The sequence below is a fragment of the Salmo salar genome, chromosome 25 (genome assembly GCF_965601325.2).
Source record: "Salmo salar chromosome 25, fSalSal1, whole genome shotgun sequence".
In the NCBI taxonomy this organism is placed as follows: domain Eukaryota; kingdom Metazoa; phylum Chordata; class Actinopteri; order Salmoniformes; family Salmonidae; genus Salmo; species Salmo salar.
The window spans coordinates 34,577,952-34,595,432 of NC_138315.1; the positions used below are offsets into that span (position 1 = coordinate 34,577,952).

General features: G+C 42.6%; 1 protein-coding gene across 4 annotated transcripts; it reads right to left on the bottom strand.

Moving 5' to 3' along the window:
* Positions 1 to 1,568: 1,568 nt before the first annotated feature.
* LOC106586637 (lysophosphatidic acid phosphatase type 6) lies at positions 1,569 to 13,240 on the bottom strand. 4 transcript variants are annotated; one of them, XM_014174137.2, is made up of 11 exons: positions 12,941 to 13,240; positions 12,284 to 12,512; positions 11,738 to 11,866; positions 7,629 to 7,759; positions 6,910 to 6,989; positions 6,717 to 6,804; positions 6,450 to 6,582; positions 6,064 to 6,164; positions 5,780 to 5,872; positions 4,995 to 5,160; positions 1,569 to 3,256 (listed from the first exon to the last, which is right to left on the bottom strand). In XM_014174137.2, the coding sequence occupies exons 2-11, from the start codon at positions 12,500 to 12,502 to the stop codon at positions 3,122 to 3,124; spliced, it is 1,275 nt and encodes a 424-aa protein (XP_014029612.1). In that variant the 5' UTR covers positions 12,503 to 12,512; positions 12,941 to 13,240; the 3' UTR covers positions 1,569 to 3,121. The 4 variants fall into 4 exon arrangements, with proteins under 4 accessions (XP_014029612.1, XP_014029613.1, XP_014029614.1 ...); XM_014174138.3 differs by having other exon boundaries at positions 12,284 to 12,507; positions 12,941 to 13,212; XM_014174139.2 differs by lacking the exon at positions 12,941 to 13,240 and adding an exon at positions 12,640 to 12,934.
* Positions 13,241 to 17,481: the final 4,241 nt, after the last annotated feature.

The following is a 17,481-nucleotide window of genomic DNA, read 5'->3' on the forward strand; positions in this document are numbered from 1 at the left end:
AAGCTCAGCAGAGGCTATCATAGTCTTTTGCAGCGCAGAACTGACCCAGTCTGTAATCCCAGCAACCAGCCAGGTCAATTCAACTAGATAATTCTATTATAAAATTAAAACAAAGTGTTATCAATGCATATGTAAACTCCATTTGGTGTCACTAAAACACACATACTGGTATATACCCACACATACAGACTCAACCTGTATTCCAAACATACACATGCACACACACTCACAGGAACATATAGGCATGTGACAAAATAACACACACAAATATTTAGGCAACATTTTATTTAAAAATAAAACTATTTTTGTTGTCACTGTACACAACACTATGACACACCAAACACAGAACTGGCTTGGAGCAGAACAGGGTCAGCCTTGCCCTTGTAGCAGGGGGAAACGTGCCTAACACATGGCCACCAAGGCAGTAGGGGATAGCACCTGAAAAGTGATGTAGGTGTAATTAAACTTTTGTGTAAGCTCCCTGTGCTAATGCCTACGTTTAAGCTTTGCAGAGTAACACATTCTTGTGGCCTGCAAGAGACCTAGCTTAGACACCAGTCTGTAACATTGGTATAGTAACCTGGAATTGGTGTTCAGAAATGGAATAAGTCTGGTTCTGATATCTGGTTATCAAATGGTCTACATTGTTTCCCGTTCATTTAGGATGTAAATATTGGACATGGACTCATCTCAATATAAGACCAATTTTGACTTCCAAACAGGTCTGACAAACTTACGTTTTCTTTGTCTGATGTTCTATAAATGTATACAGCACATTTGGAAAGTATTCATTTGGAAAGTGATCCGCTTGTCGGGTCTTGACCGGGCTCTCCCCCAGGTACAACAGCGGCGGACAAACATATGGGCAGAAGGTATGTCGACCTCCTCTTCCTGCTCAGGGAAGAGCTGGGACTGATACCCCAGGGAACACTCAAAGGGAGATAGGCCCGTGGCAGAGCAGGGAAGGGTGTTGCGGGCGTATTCGACTTACACAAGCTGCTGGCTCCAGGTGGTGGGGTTGGTGGAGACCAGGCAGCGCAGGGTAATCTCGAGGTCCTGGTTGGCTTGCGCCGACTGGCTGTTGGACTGGGGGTGGAACCCGGAGGACAGGCTGGCCAACGACCCAATGAGGGTGCAGAACGCCTTCCAGAACTGGGACGAGAACTGCGGACGGAGTCAGGAACGAACATCCGGGGCGTGGGATGTCTCGCTTCCTCTTCCGTCTCTGGAGCAACTACAGAAACTTGTAGTCGACTGCAGTCAAAACGTCATGACCTTCGATCACATGGTTTTTGTAAAGTTCATGCAGTCAACATGTTGGCGCAAGTCAGATAATTTTTATCCCCATAAAGCAACACCCTCTGATAAGTGTTGACCAACAGTTTTCACCGACTTAGCACAGCTGGTCTGCTCAAATGCGCCCATTGTCTTGGAGCCTGTTTGTCTTACATCATACAGTCATCTATGATACATGATCTAACACATGACTAAAAAGTGTGGGTCAGGTATCCTTACAATGACCACTGACTGACCATATGACCACTGGTGTTGCACATTAGAGACAGACAAAGCATTTACCAACTCTTTATTAATAACCACCACTCAAAAATCAAAGAATTTCAGGTCAACTCCTCATGATGGGACCTACAACAAATAAACACTCCAGTGTGTAATGTATATTTGCTCACATGTCCATGCATATAATTTATACACTCAATATAATCAACACATTCCTAAAAGAAGGCACCTACTGTTTCACTCACAACATATCGTAAACAGAATAAATCCCTTTCTAAAAAGGTTCTAAAATGAATGATTCTGAGTGGGTAAACACACACACTCTCATACACACCATACATTTTGGTACCCTTGGTTAATGAACACCATGTACATGAAGTGCTTGGTTTTCCCCTGAGGAGAAGGTTGCAGTTTGCTATGAAGCATTTTGGTTCACTCTGAAAACAACAAAGCCAGAACATTTCAGAAAGTCAATATACAGTATCTATAAGCCCTGACATTTATGGTGCTGTGCATAAAGTAATAACCAGGTAAATGCAGTGTATCTACAGACATAAAAGCACATCGCTCTGTGCATAGTACTGTCGCAGAAAGTACATTTATGATTATAATTGGTAACATTTTAGGCATTATAATATCACCAGATTATTTCAATATTATTAAGATTTACTTTGTAAAGTAAAACTGTCTTCATCTTAGTCATTTAGCAGATGCTCTTATCCAAAGCGTGTGCATACATTTTCGTACTGGTCCCCCGTGGGAATCAAACCCAGAAACCTGGTGTTACAAGCACCATGCTCTACCAACTGAGCCAAACGGGACTGCCCATCTTAACCAGTTGAAGCAGTACCACACAGGATGCCTATTGCCCTGGGTGTGGTTTCAAAGCCAGTTATCCACTTTGACAGTGACGCTACCTTTGTGCATTTAGACCAGGGGTGGGCAAACTCTGGCCTGCGTGACCATTCAATCCGGCCCACGGGAGGTACAAAATAATCAAATAAATGTGGGGGGGAATTATAATTTTGGTTAACAAAAACACCCCAGGCCACACTTGAATGTCTAAAACTAGATAGAAAGAACATTATAACAGAACTATTTTATTTATTTAACTAGGCAAGCCAGTTAAGAACAAATTCTTATTTACAATGATGGCCTACCCCAGCCAACGCTGGGCCAATTGTGCGCCACCCTATGGGACTCCCAACCACAGCCAGTTGTGATTCAGCCTGGAATCGAACCAGGGTCTGTCGTGACGTCTCTAGCACTGAGATGCAGTGCCTTAGACCGCTGTGCCACTCGGGAGCCCAATGGGTTATTTATAATGGACCCATTTACAATGGACCTATTTTCTGGCCTGCAAATTGATAAAAAAAATGTATAGATAAAAAAATCCCCCAAAAATCTGTACGGCCCTCCATCGAATTTCTAAATCCCGATATGGCCCTCAAGCCAAAAAGTTTGCCCACCCCTGGCTTAAACAGTGAGGTATCCTAACATACTAAATACTCTAATACACGGGCTAATGCTAGGCTAGGGCTAGAGGGTGGATGTCTGGTGGGATGTAAACAGGGTGGCTGGTAACAGTGAGAGTGTGGAAGCCTCAAGGGTCGGCCATGCCCTCTGTGCGGTTGCAGAGCGACTCATAGAGTTCAGAGGTCAGTGAGTAGTTAGAGAAGGCCTGCTTGAATTCCTGCAGGGGGCAGTAGACTCCACTACAGCCTGGAATCAACTGGTCCTACAGACACAAAGAACATAAGAAAGAGACACACACACAAAAAGAGATCACTAACTTTCTCAGAGAGAAAGAGGGTCCTGAAAGTGTTTAAATATGTGCACACTTTTATGAGCCTTGCCTCTTCCCTAGCACACTTGTGCCCTAGACCAAGTTTTCCATTCGGAAAATATGGCACTGGACAATGTGACCGGGAAGATTTAAATTTACCTGCCATTTGAGAAATGTACCGGACTCATAAGCATTGGATATATAACCCATTAGGGTGTCTACCCACGGTGCTCAGAATGACAGAAATCACATTTAGATTATAGTAATTCATCTTAACACAACATGCAACTCATGTAATGAAGCAGCTAATGAAACGTAATTTTCAAACATTTGACAAAATACAATTTGTGGGAAAACACCATTCTAAACAGCACAGCTGGGAAAACATCATTCTAAACAGCACAGCTGGGAAAACACCATTCTAAACAGCACAGCTGGGAAAACATCATTCTAAACAGCACAGCTGGGAAAACACCATTCTAAACAGCACAGCTGGGAAAACACCATTCTAAACAGCACAGCTGTGAAAACACCATTCTAAACAGCACAGCTGGGAAAACACCATTCTAAACAGCACAGCTGGGAAAACACCATTCTAAACAGCACAGCTGGGAAAACACCATTCTAAACAGCACAGCTGGGAAAACACCATTCTAAACAGCACAGCTGGGAAAACACCATTCTAAACAGCACAGCTGGGAAAACACCATTCTAAACAGCACAGCTGGGAAAACACCATTCTAAATCATTCCCCAGAACATGTCACCAGTAGTAAATGTAAAGTGTTTAACATCCAATGCAAATGATAACATATTAAAACTATACTTCTTCACGGTAAGCTATTTCAATCAAATGTATCAATCAAATGTATTTATACATTTATAAAGCCCTTTTTACACCAGCCGATGTCACAAAGTGCTATATATTTCAAAAATCTTTCCAACAATCTCATCCTCAATAATCACCAATCCTTGGTGTGAAAGAGCAAGGGCAGTTATAGGCTATGAGCTCTACGCACTAATTTCTTTAGCCACCAATGGGTCACGGTGTATCAATATGGCAGAGCCTGGTGATCTCGCATTAGTTGATTTTTAACTTTTTTATCATTTTAATCATTTTAATTCAGATTATGATTAACCACATGACAGTGATTTTGAGAAACAAAAATGTTATTGATTAAATAAAACTAATCCACGAAAATTCTTATATGAAAATCATAACTGGCATGCGGTAGACATGGTAGGATAAATTGTAATCTTCCCCAAACTTGAAGTATAGGCTACTTTGAAGCAAGGTTAAACATGCCTCATAATATGAAATAAAATATTCAGGTTTCAAACAATTAAGTACGTTTTCAAAATGCATAGCCTTCAGCTCACATTGTAAAGTGGAGGGTGACGCGCTGATAGCCCGTTGTCTGCACTTGAATGGTGAATGGGAGGCGATGTGTTTGATGTATTTGATACCATTCAACTGATTCCACTCCAGTCATTACGACAAGCCGTTCCCCCCAATTAAGGTGCCACCAACCTCCTGTGCTATAGACCGATAAGCATGACGGTCAAATGTATTTCCATCGACTGGTATTTCCATCAATGAATAAAAAGCATTATTTTTATTCTGGCCGGCAACAGTTTCATTTATCGGCTTTTCAATTGCCGGCTAACGGAAACCCTGCCCTAGACCATACCTTGCCAATGTAGGACACTTTGACAAAGGCCTCTTTGGTTTGCCTGTGTTGATGCAGCTCCAGGGTGATGTCAGCGGCGTACGGTGGCCATTGCATGTCAAAAACCCCCAGTGCCATGAGACAGGGCATCAGAGTGGTGTCGTGGGCAGAGTACAGGAACAGCTTCCTGAGAGAGAAAACACAAATGTGAAAATGCCCTCAGATAATTTCTGATGTTCAGCAACAAGTAGGGGTAGGGAATGAAAAACTAAGAATGTGCCATTTAGAAAAGGGCATTTGCTACCATCAAGTGGTTGGGTTGAGATCTGCAGCTCAATAAATCTCTTAATGGCTGTGTTTTCTATTGCAGTCCTCTAGTACCTACCGCCCCCCAACAGTACATATTTTGTTTGTGGCCCTGGACAAGCACACCTGATTCTACATGTCAACTAATCATCAATCCCTTGCAGGCACTCCCTTCTCAAATCAAACCGTAATCTGCACCGCTCATTCATGTTGTCACCAAGGCAGCATGATGCATCGTTCAGAAACATGCATCTCTTTTCCATAAAATATATGTTCAAATTTTCAAACTCATTTTCACTGGGAAGGCAGATAAATCAAAAGCAATCACTTTTGCATGTGAAAACACTGAATCTTACTCATTAATCCACATGCTAAAATCTAGGTCACTTTGTCGTTGGCAAGAGAGGGTCACCCGGTTCATGGCCGGGAGGCAGCCCCGGTTCACGGCCGGGAGGCAGCCCGATTCCAAAACGAATGCAATCAAAGTAAGAGTAACTCACCTGTTGGGCTCTGAGGTTGTGCCCTGTAGTTGGTCTTCAATGTTGCCCATCAGGGTGTGGAAGAGGGGACCCACACACAGCTGCAGGTTCTCCCTGATCACAACAAGCAAACCCCAGACAAGATTAAGAAAACAACAACTGTCTTGGGGGATTTTTTTTCTGAATGTGGAATAAGGAAGCGGCTTATGCTCATGAAACAGGGAACTATATTGTCTGTGTTCTACTACCCGGCCCTCTACACAGGCTCATCTGTATTTACATCCCACTGCCCTTTGACCCCTGACCTCTTGCTGGGTTCGTAGATGTGACAGATCATCTCCACAGCTCTCTGCTCCACTGTGTTCCTCCAGGAGTCCAGGACTGGTGGGCAGGGCAGTCCGTGTGTCTGATATAACACACACACACACACACACACACACACACACACACACACACACACACACACACACACACACACACACACACACACACACACACACACACACACACACACACACACACACACACACACACACACACACACACACACACACACACTTTGTCATGTTAACATCTCTATGCAATGCAAACAAAATGACAGTATCACTATTTATACCTTTGGATCTCATAATACATTTTGGTAACAAAAGGTTTGAAATTAAGAATATATATCTTTGTTGCATTGTGTCACCTCTCTGGCCACCATGTCATCCCTGATGAGAATGAAGTCAACCCGTTGGTGGGCAGCGATGCCCAGAGCACTCTGGATGCTCCTCAGGTCCGCAGCGATGTCTGGCAGAGTGGACGACTCCGCCCAGCGATGACTACAGCACACACCGACACAGCCAATCACAAAAATCAACAAGATAGAAACATCCAATCACAAACATTAACGAGTGAGAGATCCAGCCAAACACAAAAATGTATAGGAAAGGGACCCAGCCAGTCACTCACTAACCCGCTGAGGTGTTTGAGCAGTCTGCACCCGTGGTAGTTAGGGTACAGGATCTCTGACTCTGCCTCAGTCGTCAGAATGGAAACCATGTCTTCAGAAGAAGAGAGGGGGAGCAACATTAGGAGATCGGAAATACTGGCCTTTGACACACACGCCTCATACGCACACAAACAAACAAACAAACAGGGACACCTACCGCTCTGGCTTTGCTGGAACAGCCCTGCCACCAGGCACTTGGCAGACTCTATGGTCCTTACAATGTTAGTGGAACGCACACTGGGAGAGAGAGATGAAACGGCATATATATTAGAAGAATATATCAATGTCTTGTACATGTACTGTGGTATTATGTCTTCAACCTTTATGTTACCTAGCCTGATGTTACCTAGGTGACAGCTCAGCAAAAAAAGGAAAGGAGGGGTGCTCAACAACAATGACAAAATCAATCTCTGTCTTTTTTTGTTGAGTGCTCCAACTCCTTTTTACCTCGAATTAGTCAGTTTGGACGTTTTTCCTAGTAAGCCATTCTCGTTACCTAGGTGACCTTTACGTTAGCTAGGCTGATGTTACCTAAGTTACCTTTATGTTACCTAGATGTGGGTCCGCTCTACAGCCAACTTCTTTCTCATTGTCAAGCCAAACAATGACTGAGTTGGCTACAGAACGTGACTACCAGGCTGCTGACAAGAGCACATGTGGCTGTGGTACATACCAGACCTCTGTAGGGCTGAAGGTGGGGGCTGAGGAAGGCTGTGGTACTTACTAGACCTCTGTAGGGCTGAAGGTGGTGGTTGAGGAAGGCTGTGGTACTTACTAGACCTCTGTAGGGCTGAAGGTGGTGGTTGAGGAAGGCTGTGGTACTTACTAGACCTCTGTAGGGCTGAAGGTGGGGTTGAGGAAGGCTGTGGTACTTACTAGACCTCTGTAGGGCTGAAGGTGGGGTTGAGGAAGGCCGTGTCCTGGATGTACCTCTTCCTTAGCCTCTCTCCCAGCTCATACAGCTGCTGCATGCCCACTGTGGTCAACTGACCTGGGTACGTACCCCCCTTCAGGGGAAAGGGACAGGGGTCAAAGGTTAGGTTTTATTTATTCACACCAAAGAAAATAAGTGAAAGACAACAAAAAAAAGATAGATAAAAAAAAACTGGAAAAAACATTGTGCAAGTGAGGCTGGAAGCTCAAAAGGGCTGACATGAAAACCACACCACAAGTAAGTCAAAAAAAAATAAAAGCAGTTAAAAGCATTTGAATTATAATTGTACATGACATACTCAGTATAAAATAAAAAACATGTTTGATTATGTGTGTAAGTGTGAGTGTTAGGATACACGGAGGGGATTATTGGGTAGTTTGGTTCATCAGGTTGACCCCAGTCTTCACTTATTGGGGGATGATGAGGTTTTGGCAATGTGAAGGTAAGAATTCCAGAGTATGGTACCTCTGTATCTGATAGATAATTGACAATGTGAGGTCCGTCAGTACCATGCTAGCACTCCTACATGACAACTTAAACCCATTAACCATACTTAGGGCTGTGACGGTCATGAAATTGTCAGCTGGTGATTGTCAAGCAAATAACTGCCGGTCTCACGGTAATTGACTGTTAATTAACATAAACACATTTAGTATTTTCCTGGCTTCCACACATAGCCTAAAAGCCACTGATGCAGACCTTAGGAACATCTACTTTTTAAAAAGTCTAATAAATCCATTTAATATAGCCTACACCATCACAATAAATACTTTTTTTAAAGACAGGTCTAAAGAAACATGATATGAAGAAAATGTAGTCCATTTCAGAAGAACAGAATAGCATACTCTGAGTTGTCCTTATGTTAGGCCCTGAACTGGCTATGCCATATGGCTGTGGGCTACACTAGTTCATATAGCTGAAAAGATTTGCTTAGAATTCCGTGGCATATTTGTTTTGATTATTAATACATTCTAAGGCAGCGTGATGTGACTCTAATGATGATTTGAAAAAAGTTGCATGAAAGGCATGAGCTCTGCTTTGTTATTTGCACAGGCTCTACACACTTTATCAGTCTCTCATTCACAATTTGACAAGCATGATAATGCCTCAAAATTCCCGACAGCATCCCGTTTGTGTGGCCGTAATGCCCCATAAAAAATCCATGCCTTTTGCAGCCAGTGTACATTGTGCCATTGGGCTGAATATACAAATTACAATTCCCTTCTCCCGGCTGCGTGCTCTGAAGCACCTCTCACTCACATGGCTCTCTCAAATAGCTCAATTCTTATTAGCCAATGCCCGTCACGTGATCGGGTCTTTCTCACAGGCTACAAGTGAAAGACACATCTGGGAAGCAACTGCGCGTGTCCTTATCTAATTCCGAGCGTAATATTGAAGATATTGGAAGAACTGTCCACATTTACTTTATGGCAGCCAACAAGATGAGTAGGCCAAACGAACAGCAAAAGTACTAGCCCACGTCAATCTACCATCCCCCATAGTACAAAGGTTGACCTATTCTGTGCGAGAAATAAATATTCCAAACATAGTCTTGGACAGTTGTGGGTTGCGATAGATACAACCACAAGCATTTTTAAGCAATGAGGACTGATGCAACAGATCAGAACGTTTTGATTAAAATGTTGATAAATTATTAGGCTATTTCTTTACATTATAAGCGCATCAATGCGCACATGGTAGTAGGCTATAAGCGCGAATGATCCAAAATGCAATCAATTAGCAGGAAAACACCATTTTCAAAAGTGACCGCAAATACGATTATGCATGTAATTTTAATTTAAAGGTGCAATTTTATGGTGAAAATTATCTTCCCAAAACTTGAAACTCACGCACTGCTTATGTATGCCAATTAGGCTCTACACCCGTTGTAAAGCAGATTAATGTGCTTAATTTTAAGAAGCCATTTGGCCACTTCAGTTGTGATACAAACCGTATCAAAACATATAGGCCTATGGGCTACGCTACATGTTCGACTATGACCAGATGGGATGGATTATTGCTGCAGAATGCTGTGGTAGCCATGCTGGTTAAGTGTGCCTTGAATTCTAAATAAATCACTGACAGTGTCACCAGCAAAGCACCCCCACACCATCACACATCCTCCTCCATGCTTCACGGTGGGAACCACACATGCGGAGATCATCTGTTCAACTACTCTGTGCCTCACAAAGACACGGCGGTTGTAACCAAAAATCTCAAATCTGGACTCAACAGACCAAAGGACAGATTTTCACCATTCTAATGTCCATTGCTCAGGTTTCTAGGCCCAAGCAAGTCTCTTCTTCTTATTGGTGTCCTTTAGTAGTGGTTTATTTGCAGCAATTGACCATGAAGGCCTGATTCAAACAGTCTCCTCTGAACAGTTGATGTTGAGATGTGTCTGTTACTCGAATTCTGTGAAGCATTTATTTGGGCTGCAATTTCTGAGGCTAGTAACTCTAATGAACTTTTCCTCTGCAGCAGAGGTGACTCTAGTTCTTCTTTTCATGTGGAGGTCCTCATGAGAGCTAGTTTCATCATAGCGCTTGATGGTTTTTGCGACTGCACTTGAAGAAATTTTAATGATGGACTCTCGTTTCTCTTTTCTTATTTGAGCTGTTCTCGCCATAATGTGTACTTGGTCTTTTACGAAATAGGGCTTCTGTATTTTATTTATTTCACCAGGTAGGCTAGTTGAGAACAAGTTCTCTTTTGCAACAGCAACCTGGCCAAGATAAAGCAAAGCAGTTCCACACATACAACAACACAGAGTTACACATGGAATAAACAAACATACAATCAATAATACAGTATATATACCACCCTTACCTTGTCACAACACAACTGATTGGCTCAAACGCATTAAGGAAAGAAATTTCACAAAATAACTTTTAACAAGGCACACCTGTTAATTGAAATGTATTCCAGGTGACTACATCATGAAGCTGGTTGAGAGAATGCCAAGAATGTGCAAAGCTGTCATCAAGGCAAAGGTTGGCTACTTTGAAGAATCTCAAACAGAAAATATATTTTGATTTGTTTAACACGTTTGGTTACTACATGATTACATATGTGCTATTTCATAGTATTGATGTCTTCACTATTTTTCTACAATGTAGAAAATAGTAAAAATAAAGAAAAACCCTGGAATGAGTAGGTGTGTCCAAACTTTTGACTGGTACTGTAATTCCCAAGTGATAGGTGAAAATATTAGACTATCAGACTGTTCTTGATTTAATATTGTCTTTACATATACTAAATAATATATGCGTGACATTTGTTTTGATTTAGAATGGACCATTATCATGCATCTGTCTGGAAACTGGGGCAGGGGAAAAAAATACATGTCATTTATGCACTTAAAAAGCGAACGGAGGATGCTTTTCCTGTGGTTCATTTTCATGCCAGACAGTTAGGCTATACTCCTGTTGTAAAGAGAAGAAATGTGCTTAATAATAGGAAAGTTGAGAAATAAATATAGTAGGCCTAGCCAATAGAAAGCTGATGGGATACTCCTCTTCTTAAATAGAGGACATCACGTTCTCACGCAATTGCATAGCCTGTAGAAATGTTGTGCAACATGAGCTCATGGGCTCTCATGAAGTGTTTGATAAGATTTTCTAATACATTTGCATTGATGTCAGAGTGATTAGAGGAACAATAGCGTGCTGAGTACCAGGCAGTTAGCAAGTTTGGTAGGCTACTAATGACCATCAGCAGCATCAGAGCTTGGAGAAGCCTAATTACTGTGACTAAACAGTCCCGTGGAATTTGACTGCCTTCATGACTCGTGACAGCCGGTGTGGCGGTAATACGGTCACCGTAACAGCCCTAACCATACTTATCAAAGCGCCTACTCCTCGCCCTGACCCTATCGCTCTAGGTACTACTTCCTCTGCTCGCTCACACACACACACACACACACACACACACACACACACACACACACACACACACACACACACACACACACACACACACACACACACACACACACACACACACACACACACACACACACACACACACACACACACACTCTCTCTCTCACGGTCAGTATGTTGGCCCGGTAGCTGTCCTCCACCGGTGAGGAGGGCCGTGGACCTCCTTCCAGGTCTGTCACGACATAGTTGATATGTGTGTGTGCTGGGGGTTCCAGGAGGTTAGGCACCCACTGGGCCTGAGAGACAGGACAAGGAAGTATTTTAGCTTTTCAGATACTGGTGACCATACCTTCAGCATGCATTGTCTTGTCAATGAGGCTAAACATTTATTTTTATTACCTTTATTTAACTAGGCAAGTCAGTTAAGAACAAATTCTTATTTTCAATGGCGGCCTAGGAACAGTGCCTTGTTCAGGGGCAGAACACAAGCAGAGATGGAAAAGGAAACAAGACATCCCACTCCCTCATTTTTTCTGGTTATTGAATTAAGTGAATGAATTAAGTAGATCATTCACACCCAGCTGCTAATGCATTGGTGCCTATGGGAGAGCCTCCCCGTTAAGCAGACCGGAACTCCTCTTTTTTTCTAGGGTAAAAGGCCTGAGTGGGACATCTTCATTTATTCACCATCTTTGACACAAATGGTCCCTCACCTCCATGACATCCGGTATAGACTTCAGCGGAGTTCGGGCACCGTGGCGGAACAGGACTTGCACGAGTTTGAGCTCATAAGGAGAAGGTGGTTCCGTGCATGCGGTGGTCGAACCCGTCTGAGTCGTTTCCGTCTTCTTCTGAGACCAGAACATGGATCCAAACGCCATGGATACCGAGCCCAGAACACCTGCTTTGGTCCAGAGGTTCCTCATCCTCATGATTACTGTGCTGCCGAGACAGACCGCACAATTACAACATTGAAAACATAGTTAGCTAGCACAGTCAATCATTTACAACGAACCAGTTTGTGATCGTCATGAATTGTAATGTTGTTAGCGATTCCAGAGTTTATTACCGGGTAGTTATACAACTGCAGTATGGTTGAACCTGACACTTGATCTTTTGGTGGCGATGGCAGCAAGTTTTGAAGCAGGAGCTACGAACAAGCTGGCTGCCACTGAGCTAATGACTCTTAGCTAGCTAGCCGTTAAGATCGAGCAGTTGCTGCAGACTGAAGGTTAGCTAGCTATCAAATGTCAACTCATAGCTAGCTAATGTCAAACTAAGAAATTCGTCATTCTATCGATTAGGGGTTAGCTAACGTTACATCTCAAGCTACTCGAATGGCACACGATTTTGAACTCAAATTTACTTACGTTTAATAAGAACTGGAACAGTTAACTAGCCAACAATTTTTTTAGATAACATTCCCCTATGGACTAACTCCGGCTATTTTGAAAACACTGCACCGGTTAAGGATAAAAGTTTTTTTGGAATATGTAGTTCTTTCTGGTATGATCCATGCTTTCAAAGCGAATCAATGGTAGCGGTAAACTACTCTTCCCGAAAAAGCTGCCTACAAGCGTCATATCCTTCTCCCCCTTAAACTGTATATGGCCAATTTTTAAAAGAAATGTATAAGTAAACCAAGATAGACAACATTCAGTCGTTTCCAATGGGAACAAATGAGCCATGGTGGGCAGAACAAACAAGAAGGGGCAGAGCCAAGCACGAGCTAACGATATCCTATTGGCGAGCTCTAGCATCATCTGCATATTTCCGTTAGAGAACGCCTAGTCTGTGAAGTGCGCGTGTGGGATAACTCAAATCGCCTTTGCGCTCCTCTAAACAACGCGATTTTTGCAAAGGTAAAGTCTACAAACTTTAGTCCACTCTGTTGGGAACAGATTTAAGTTTTGGGAACAGAAAACTGTATCGACATCAAATGTTTCATCGATGTGAAAATTTGCAGAATGTCGGCCAAAATCATCTCCCACTGCTTGCAATTGGGCTTCCTCTCAATACCATATTTGGTAGTGAGTGGAAACGCCAAGCAGATGCTTCACAATACATCCAGTGAAATATCTGTCTCATTGTTCTATCTGTGCTTTTTACACACGAGGGGAGGTCCTCGCGACAGGTTGAACACAGGTCTGTCAAGTAAATTACAAACAGTGTTTACCAAAGTGCCAATATTTATTAGAGTTTGGCAGCAGGGCAAGAAATAATGTTAGATAAATTACATTCACCTGCAAGATAGCACAGGCATGATAAAACACGGTAGGAACACGGTAGGATGGTTAACACACTAGTGGTAATTAACATGCAAAAGCGACATTAATTCATAACTCGACTTGCCTCTGCTGTCTAACAAAAATAGTCTATGAGGACAGCCAGCCCCGGAGCTCTCTGGGGAAGTAGTGGATCAAGACAAAAATACAAATAGGTTGTTTATTAGTTATTACAATGTTATTCGTTTGTTGGTAAAACTCAGGGTAAGATGAAAAGCATTTGTTCTCAAATTCTTGAGTACTGGAGCTAAACAGATACTAAGTAGTAGTGTTCTTAAAGTGCAGGTAATAGCAGTTACTACACAGAAGTGAAGAGTGAAGAGGCCCAGTGAAGAGGCCCATCAAAGCACAGCACACAGTGAAGCCACACAAAGCTATACTATTAAATACAGCAAGTTAACTACTAAATGGCTGATGCTCAAGGCTAATTATAAAAATGTAAGCCTTCCCCTTTAAAACACACAAAGATTTAAATAAAAACAATGTTCAAGAATGTAGTGCTTTACCTGACTGAGCTACACGGTGCCACACCTAGAAACAAACTATATACTTCAAATCAAATTTTATTGGTCACATACACATGGTTAGCAAATTTTATTGCGAGTGTAGTGAAATGCTTATGCTTCTAGATCCGACAGTGCAGCAGTATCTAACAGGTAATATCTAACAAATTCCACAACAAAACCTAATGTACACAATCTAGTAAAGGAATGAGAATATATAAGTATAAAATATATGGATGAGCAGTGACAGAGCGGCGAAGATGCAATAGATAGTAAAGAATAGATAGTGAAGGATACAGTATACATGATATACATATGAGATGAGTAATGCAAGATATGTAAACATTCTTAAAGTGGCATTAATAAAGTGACTAGTGTTCCATTTATTACAGTGGCCAATGATATCAAGTCTGTAGGTAGGCAGCTGCCTCTCTGTGCTAGTAGTGGCTGTTTAACAAGCTGATGGCCTTGAGATAGAAGCTGTTTTTCAGTCTCTCCCAGCTTTGATGTACCTGTACCGACCTCGCCTTCAGGATGATAGCAGGGGAACAGGCAGTGGCTCCGGTGGTTATTGTCCTTGATGATCTTTTTTGCCTTCCTGTGACATCGGGTGTTGTAGGTGTCCTGGAGGACAGGTAGTTTGCAGACCATACCACCCTCTGGAGAGCCCTGTGGTTGTGGGCAGTACAGTTGCCGTACCAGACGGTGATACAGCCCGACTGGATGCTCTCAATTGTGCACCTGTAAAAGTTAGTGAGGGTTTACTTTGACGCCTTACCAAGATCATCTACCAGAAATAAAAATTAAAAAAATAATCCTCCTAGACAGGGAATGGCATGGAATCTTGGAGTGCAGCACTGACTACCTGACCTGGCTTGGCTTACGCCCAGAGCACACCATGTGCTCCTCATTTATAGGGAGGCAGGTGTACTCAATCAGAGCACATTCAACACAGAATATAAATACTCAAAGTTACTACTTATAACAAGGCAATCCTGACCCTGTTACACATATATAAGCCCACAGTCTATGGTTTTATGTGTGGCGATTTACTTGACAACTAAGTCTTTAAATGTTTCTTCTGTCTGGAAATGAAATGGCATCAATCTGGGTTCTTTCTCTGTCTCTCTCCTCTCTCTCTCTCTCTCGCTCCCTGTCTCTCTCTCTCCAGTCTGCTGTTTGCCCTCATTGACTCCGTCTCCCTCCGCTCTCTCCCTCCTTCCTTCCTGTCTCTCCGCTTTTTTGCACTTCTACACATGCGAAGGGGGAAAGAGCACATGTTGAGAAATTCACTGAATATTTCATGTAGACAGCTTGCTGTTGTGTGTGTGTGCGTTTCTGTGTGTGTGGCTTAGGCCTGCGAACTGCTGCTGCTACTGCACACAGCGAGAGGTGTGTGTTTTCAGGGAAGATCTTGAGGGTCTCTTATAGAGGTGAAGGGACATTGACAGTGACCTGTGTGGCTCAGTTGGTAGAGCATGGTGTTTGCAACGCCAGAGTTGTGGGTTCGATTCCCACGGGGGACCAGTATGGAGAAAAAAATGTATGAAATGTATGCATTCACTACTGTAAGTCGCTCTGGATAAGAGCATCTGCTAAATGACTAAAATGTAAATGTAAATGTAATCAATTCCCCTGCTTAGGCCTACCAGCCCTGAGTTCTGAAGTTGATCTTTAGACCCATCCCGTGTGCTTTAGTGTGGAAGTCGTAAAAATGGTGCAGTAAAATGTGTTGTTTGACAAGGTTGTTTTAAAGTAGATACAAGTTGGATGTTAAAATGTATTCACATCATCTAATGATGAAGCTGATAGTCATCACTATATGGTCAGACAGGCAATATGGCTAAAAATGAATATCCATTGATGATCATGGTAGCCAATTCATTATATGTAAGGCTATGAGTAGCATTAATAAAGGCTATTTGAAAGAACGAGTGAAAGCCAATTTATGCTTGATACGTAAATGTGGTCGGAGGCTTCATATGGAGCGTGTAACGCAAACGCGGAGCCTCCGGTAGGCGTACAGAGGCCAAACGAAGCTCTGTACCGCATCGCCGTGCGCCTCTCAAATTTTGTAACAATACGGGGGGCTCCGTATAGCTCCGCAATGACATGATTGGTTGACGGTAGGTGGGGGGCGGTACGTCCTGTATAAACACAAACTCACTTCCTTGACAACTTCTTTCACAATAGCTCTGCTCTGCTTCGCTAGGTGCAAGAAGTATGAAAGCCCTGCAGAGGCTGCATCGTAGTAAATGCTGTACTGCCTCTTCAGTTGTCAGATTGACCATGCAGAGCCTTTAAGATTGCATGTAGGCCTACAGTAGACAAGTTTGATATAGGGTGGGAACCATGGTTTTATTTGGTGTTTCCCAGGGGACCCTAATTGAAGAAGGACATGACAGAATGCATAAAACCACCCCTTGGATGGCCAGGGGTGGACTTAGGGATTGAGGCCAAAGGCAGAGGCCAGTCTTCCATACTATTTTTGTCCAGACAGCATCAGATACATTGCTACACATACATGTCCTCTGCCTCAATGACGATGGCAGTATTATCAGAAGCACCTGTCTTTTTACTAAAGAAATGTGTTAACTAAGGTAATTTAACTGTTAAAATTAAATATGATTTATTTTTCTTTTCTCTGCCCCGCTCTGAAAGCGCATCATTTCTGCAGTTTAATTTCAATAAAAATCACTTTTGCAATCATAACTCATGAAACAATGAATGGAAACTCTGTCAGGGTGGAATAATCCATTATTATGGACCAGTTCATGGATGATGAATGACACTTGTATTTCAAATCGATGATACTCCCCCACTTAACATACTGCTTGACTAGTTGGACCCAAGCTTGCTATACAACATTAAAACCTATTCAGTCTGTCTACAAACAGGCTCTCAAAGTGCTCGATAGAAAGCCCAATAGCCATCATCACTGTTACATCCTCAGAAAGCATGAGCTCCTGAGTTGGGAAAATCTTGTGCAATACACCGACGCATGTCTTGTATTCTAGCTCCCCCTCCACTCAGTATTTTTGTAAAACAGAAAACCCAAACATATGGCAGCAGATCCACAAGGTCTGCCATGAGAGGTGACTGTATAGTTCCCTTAAGGAAAAG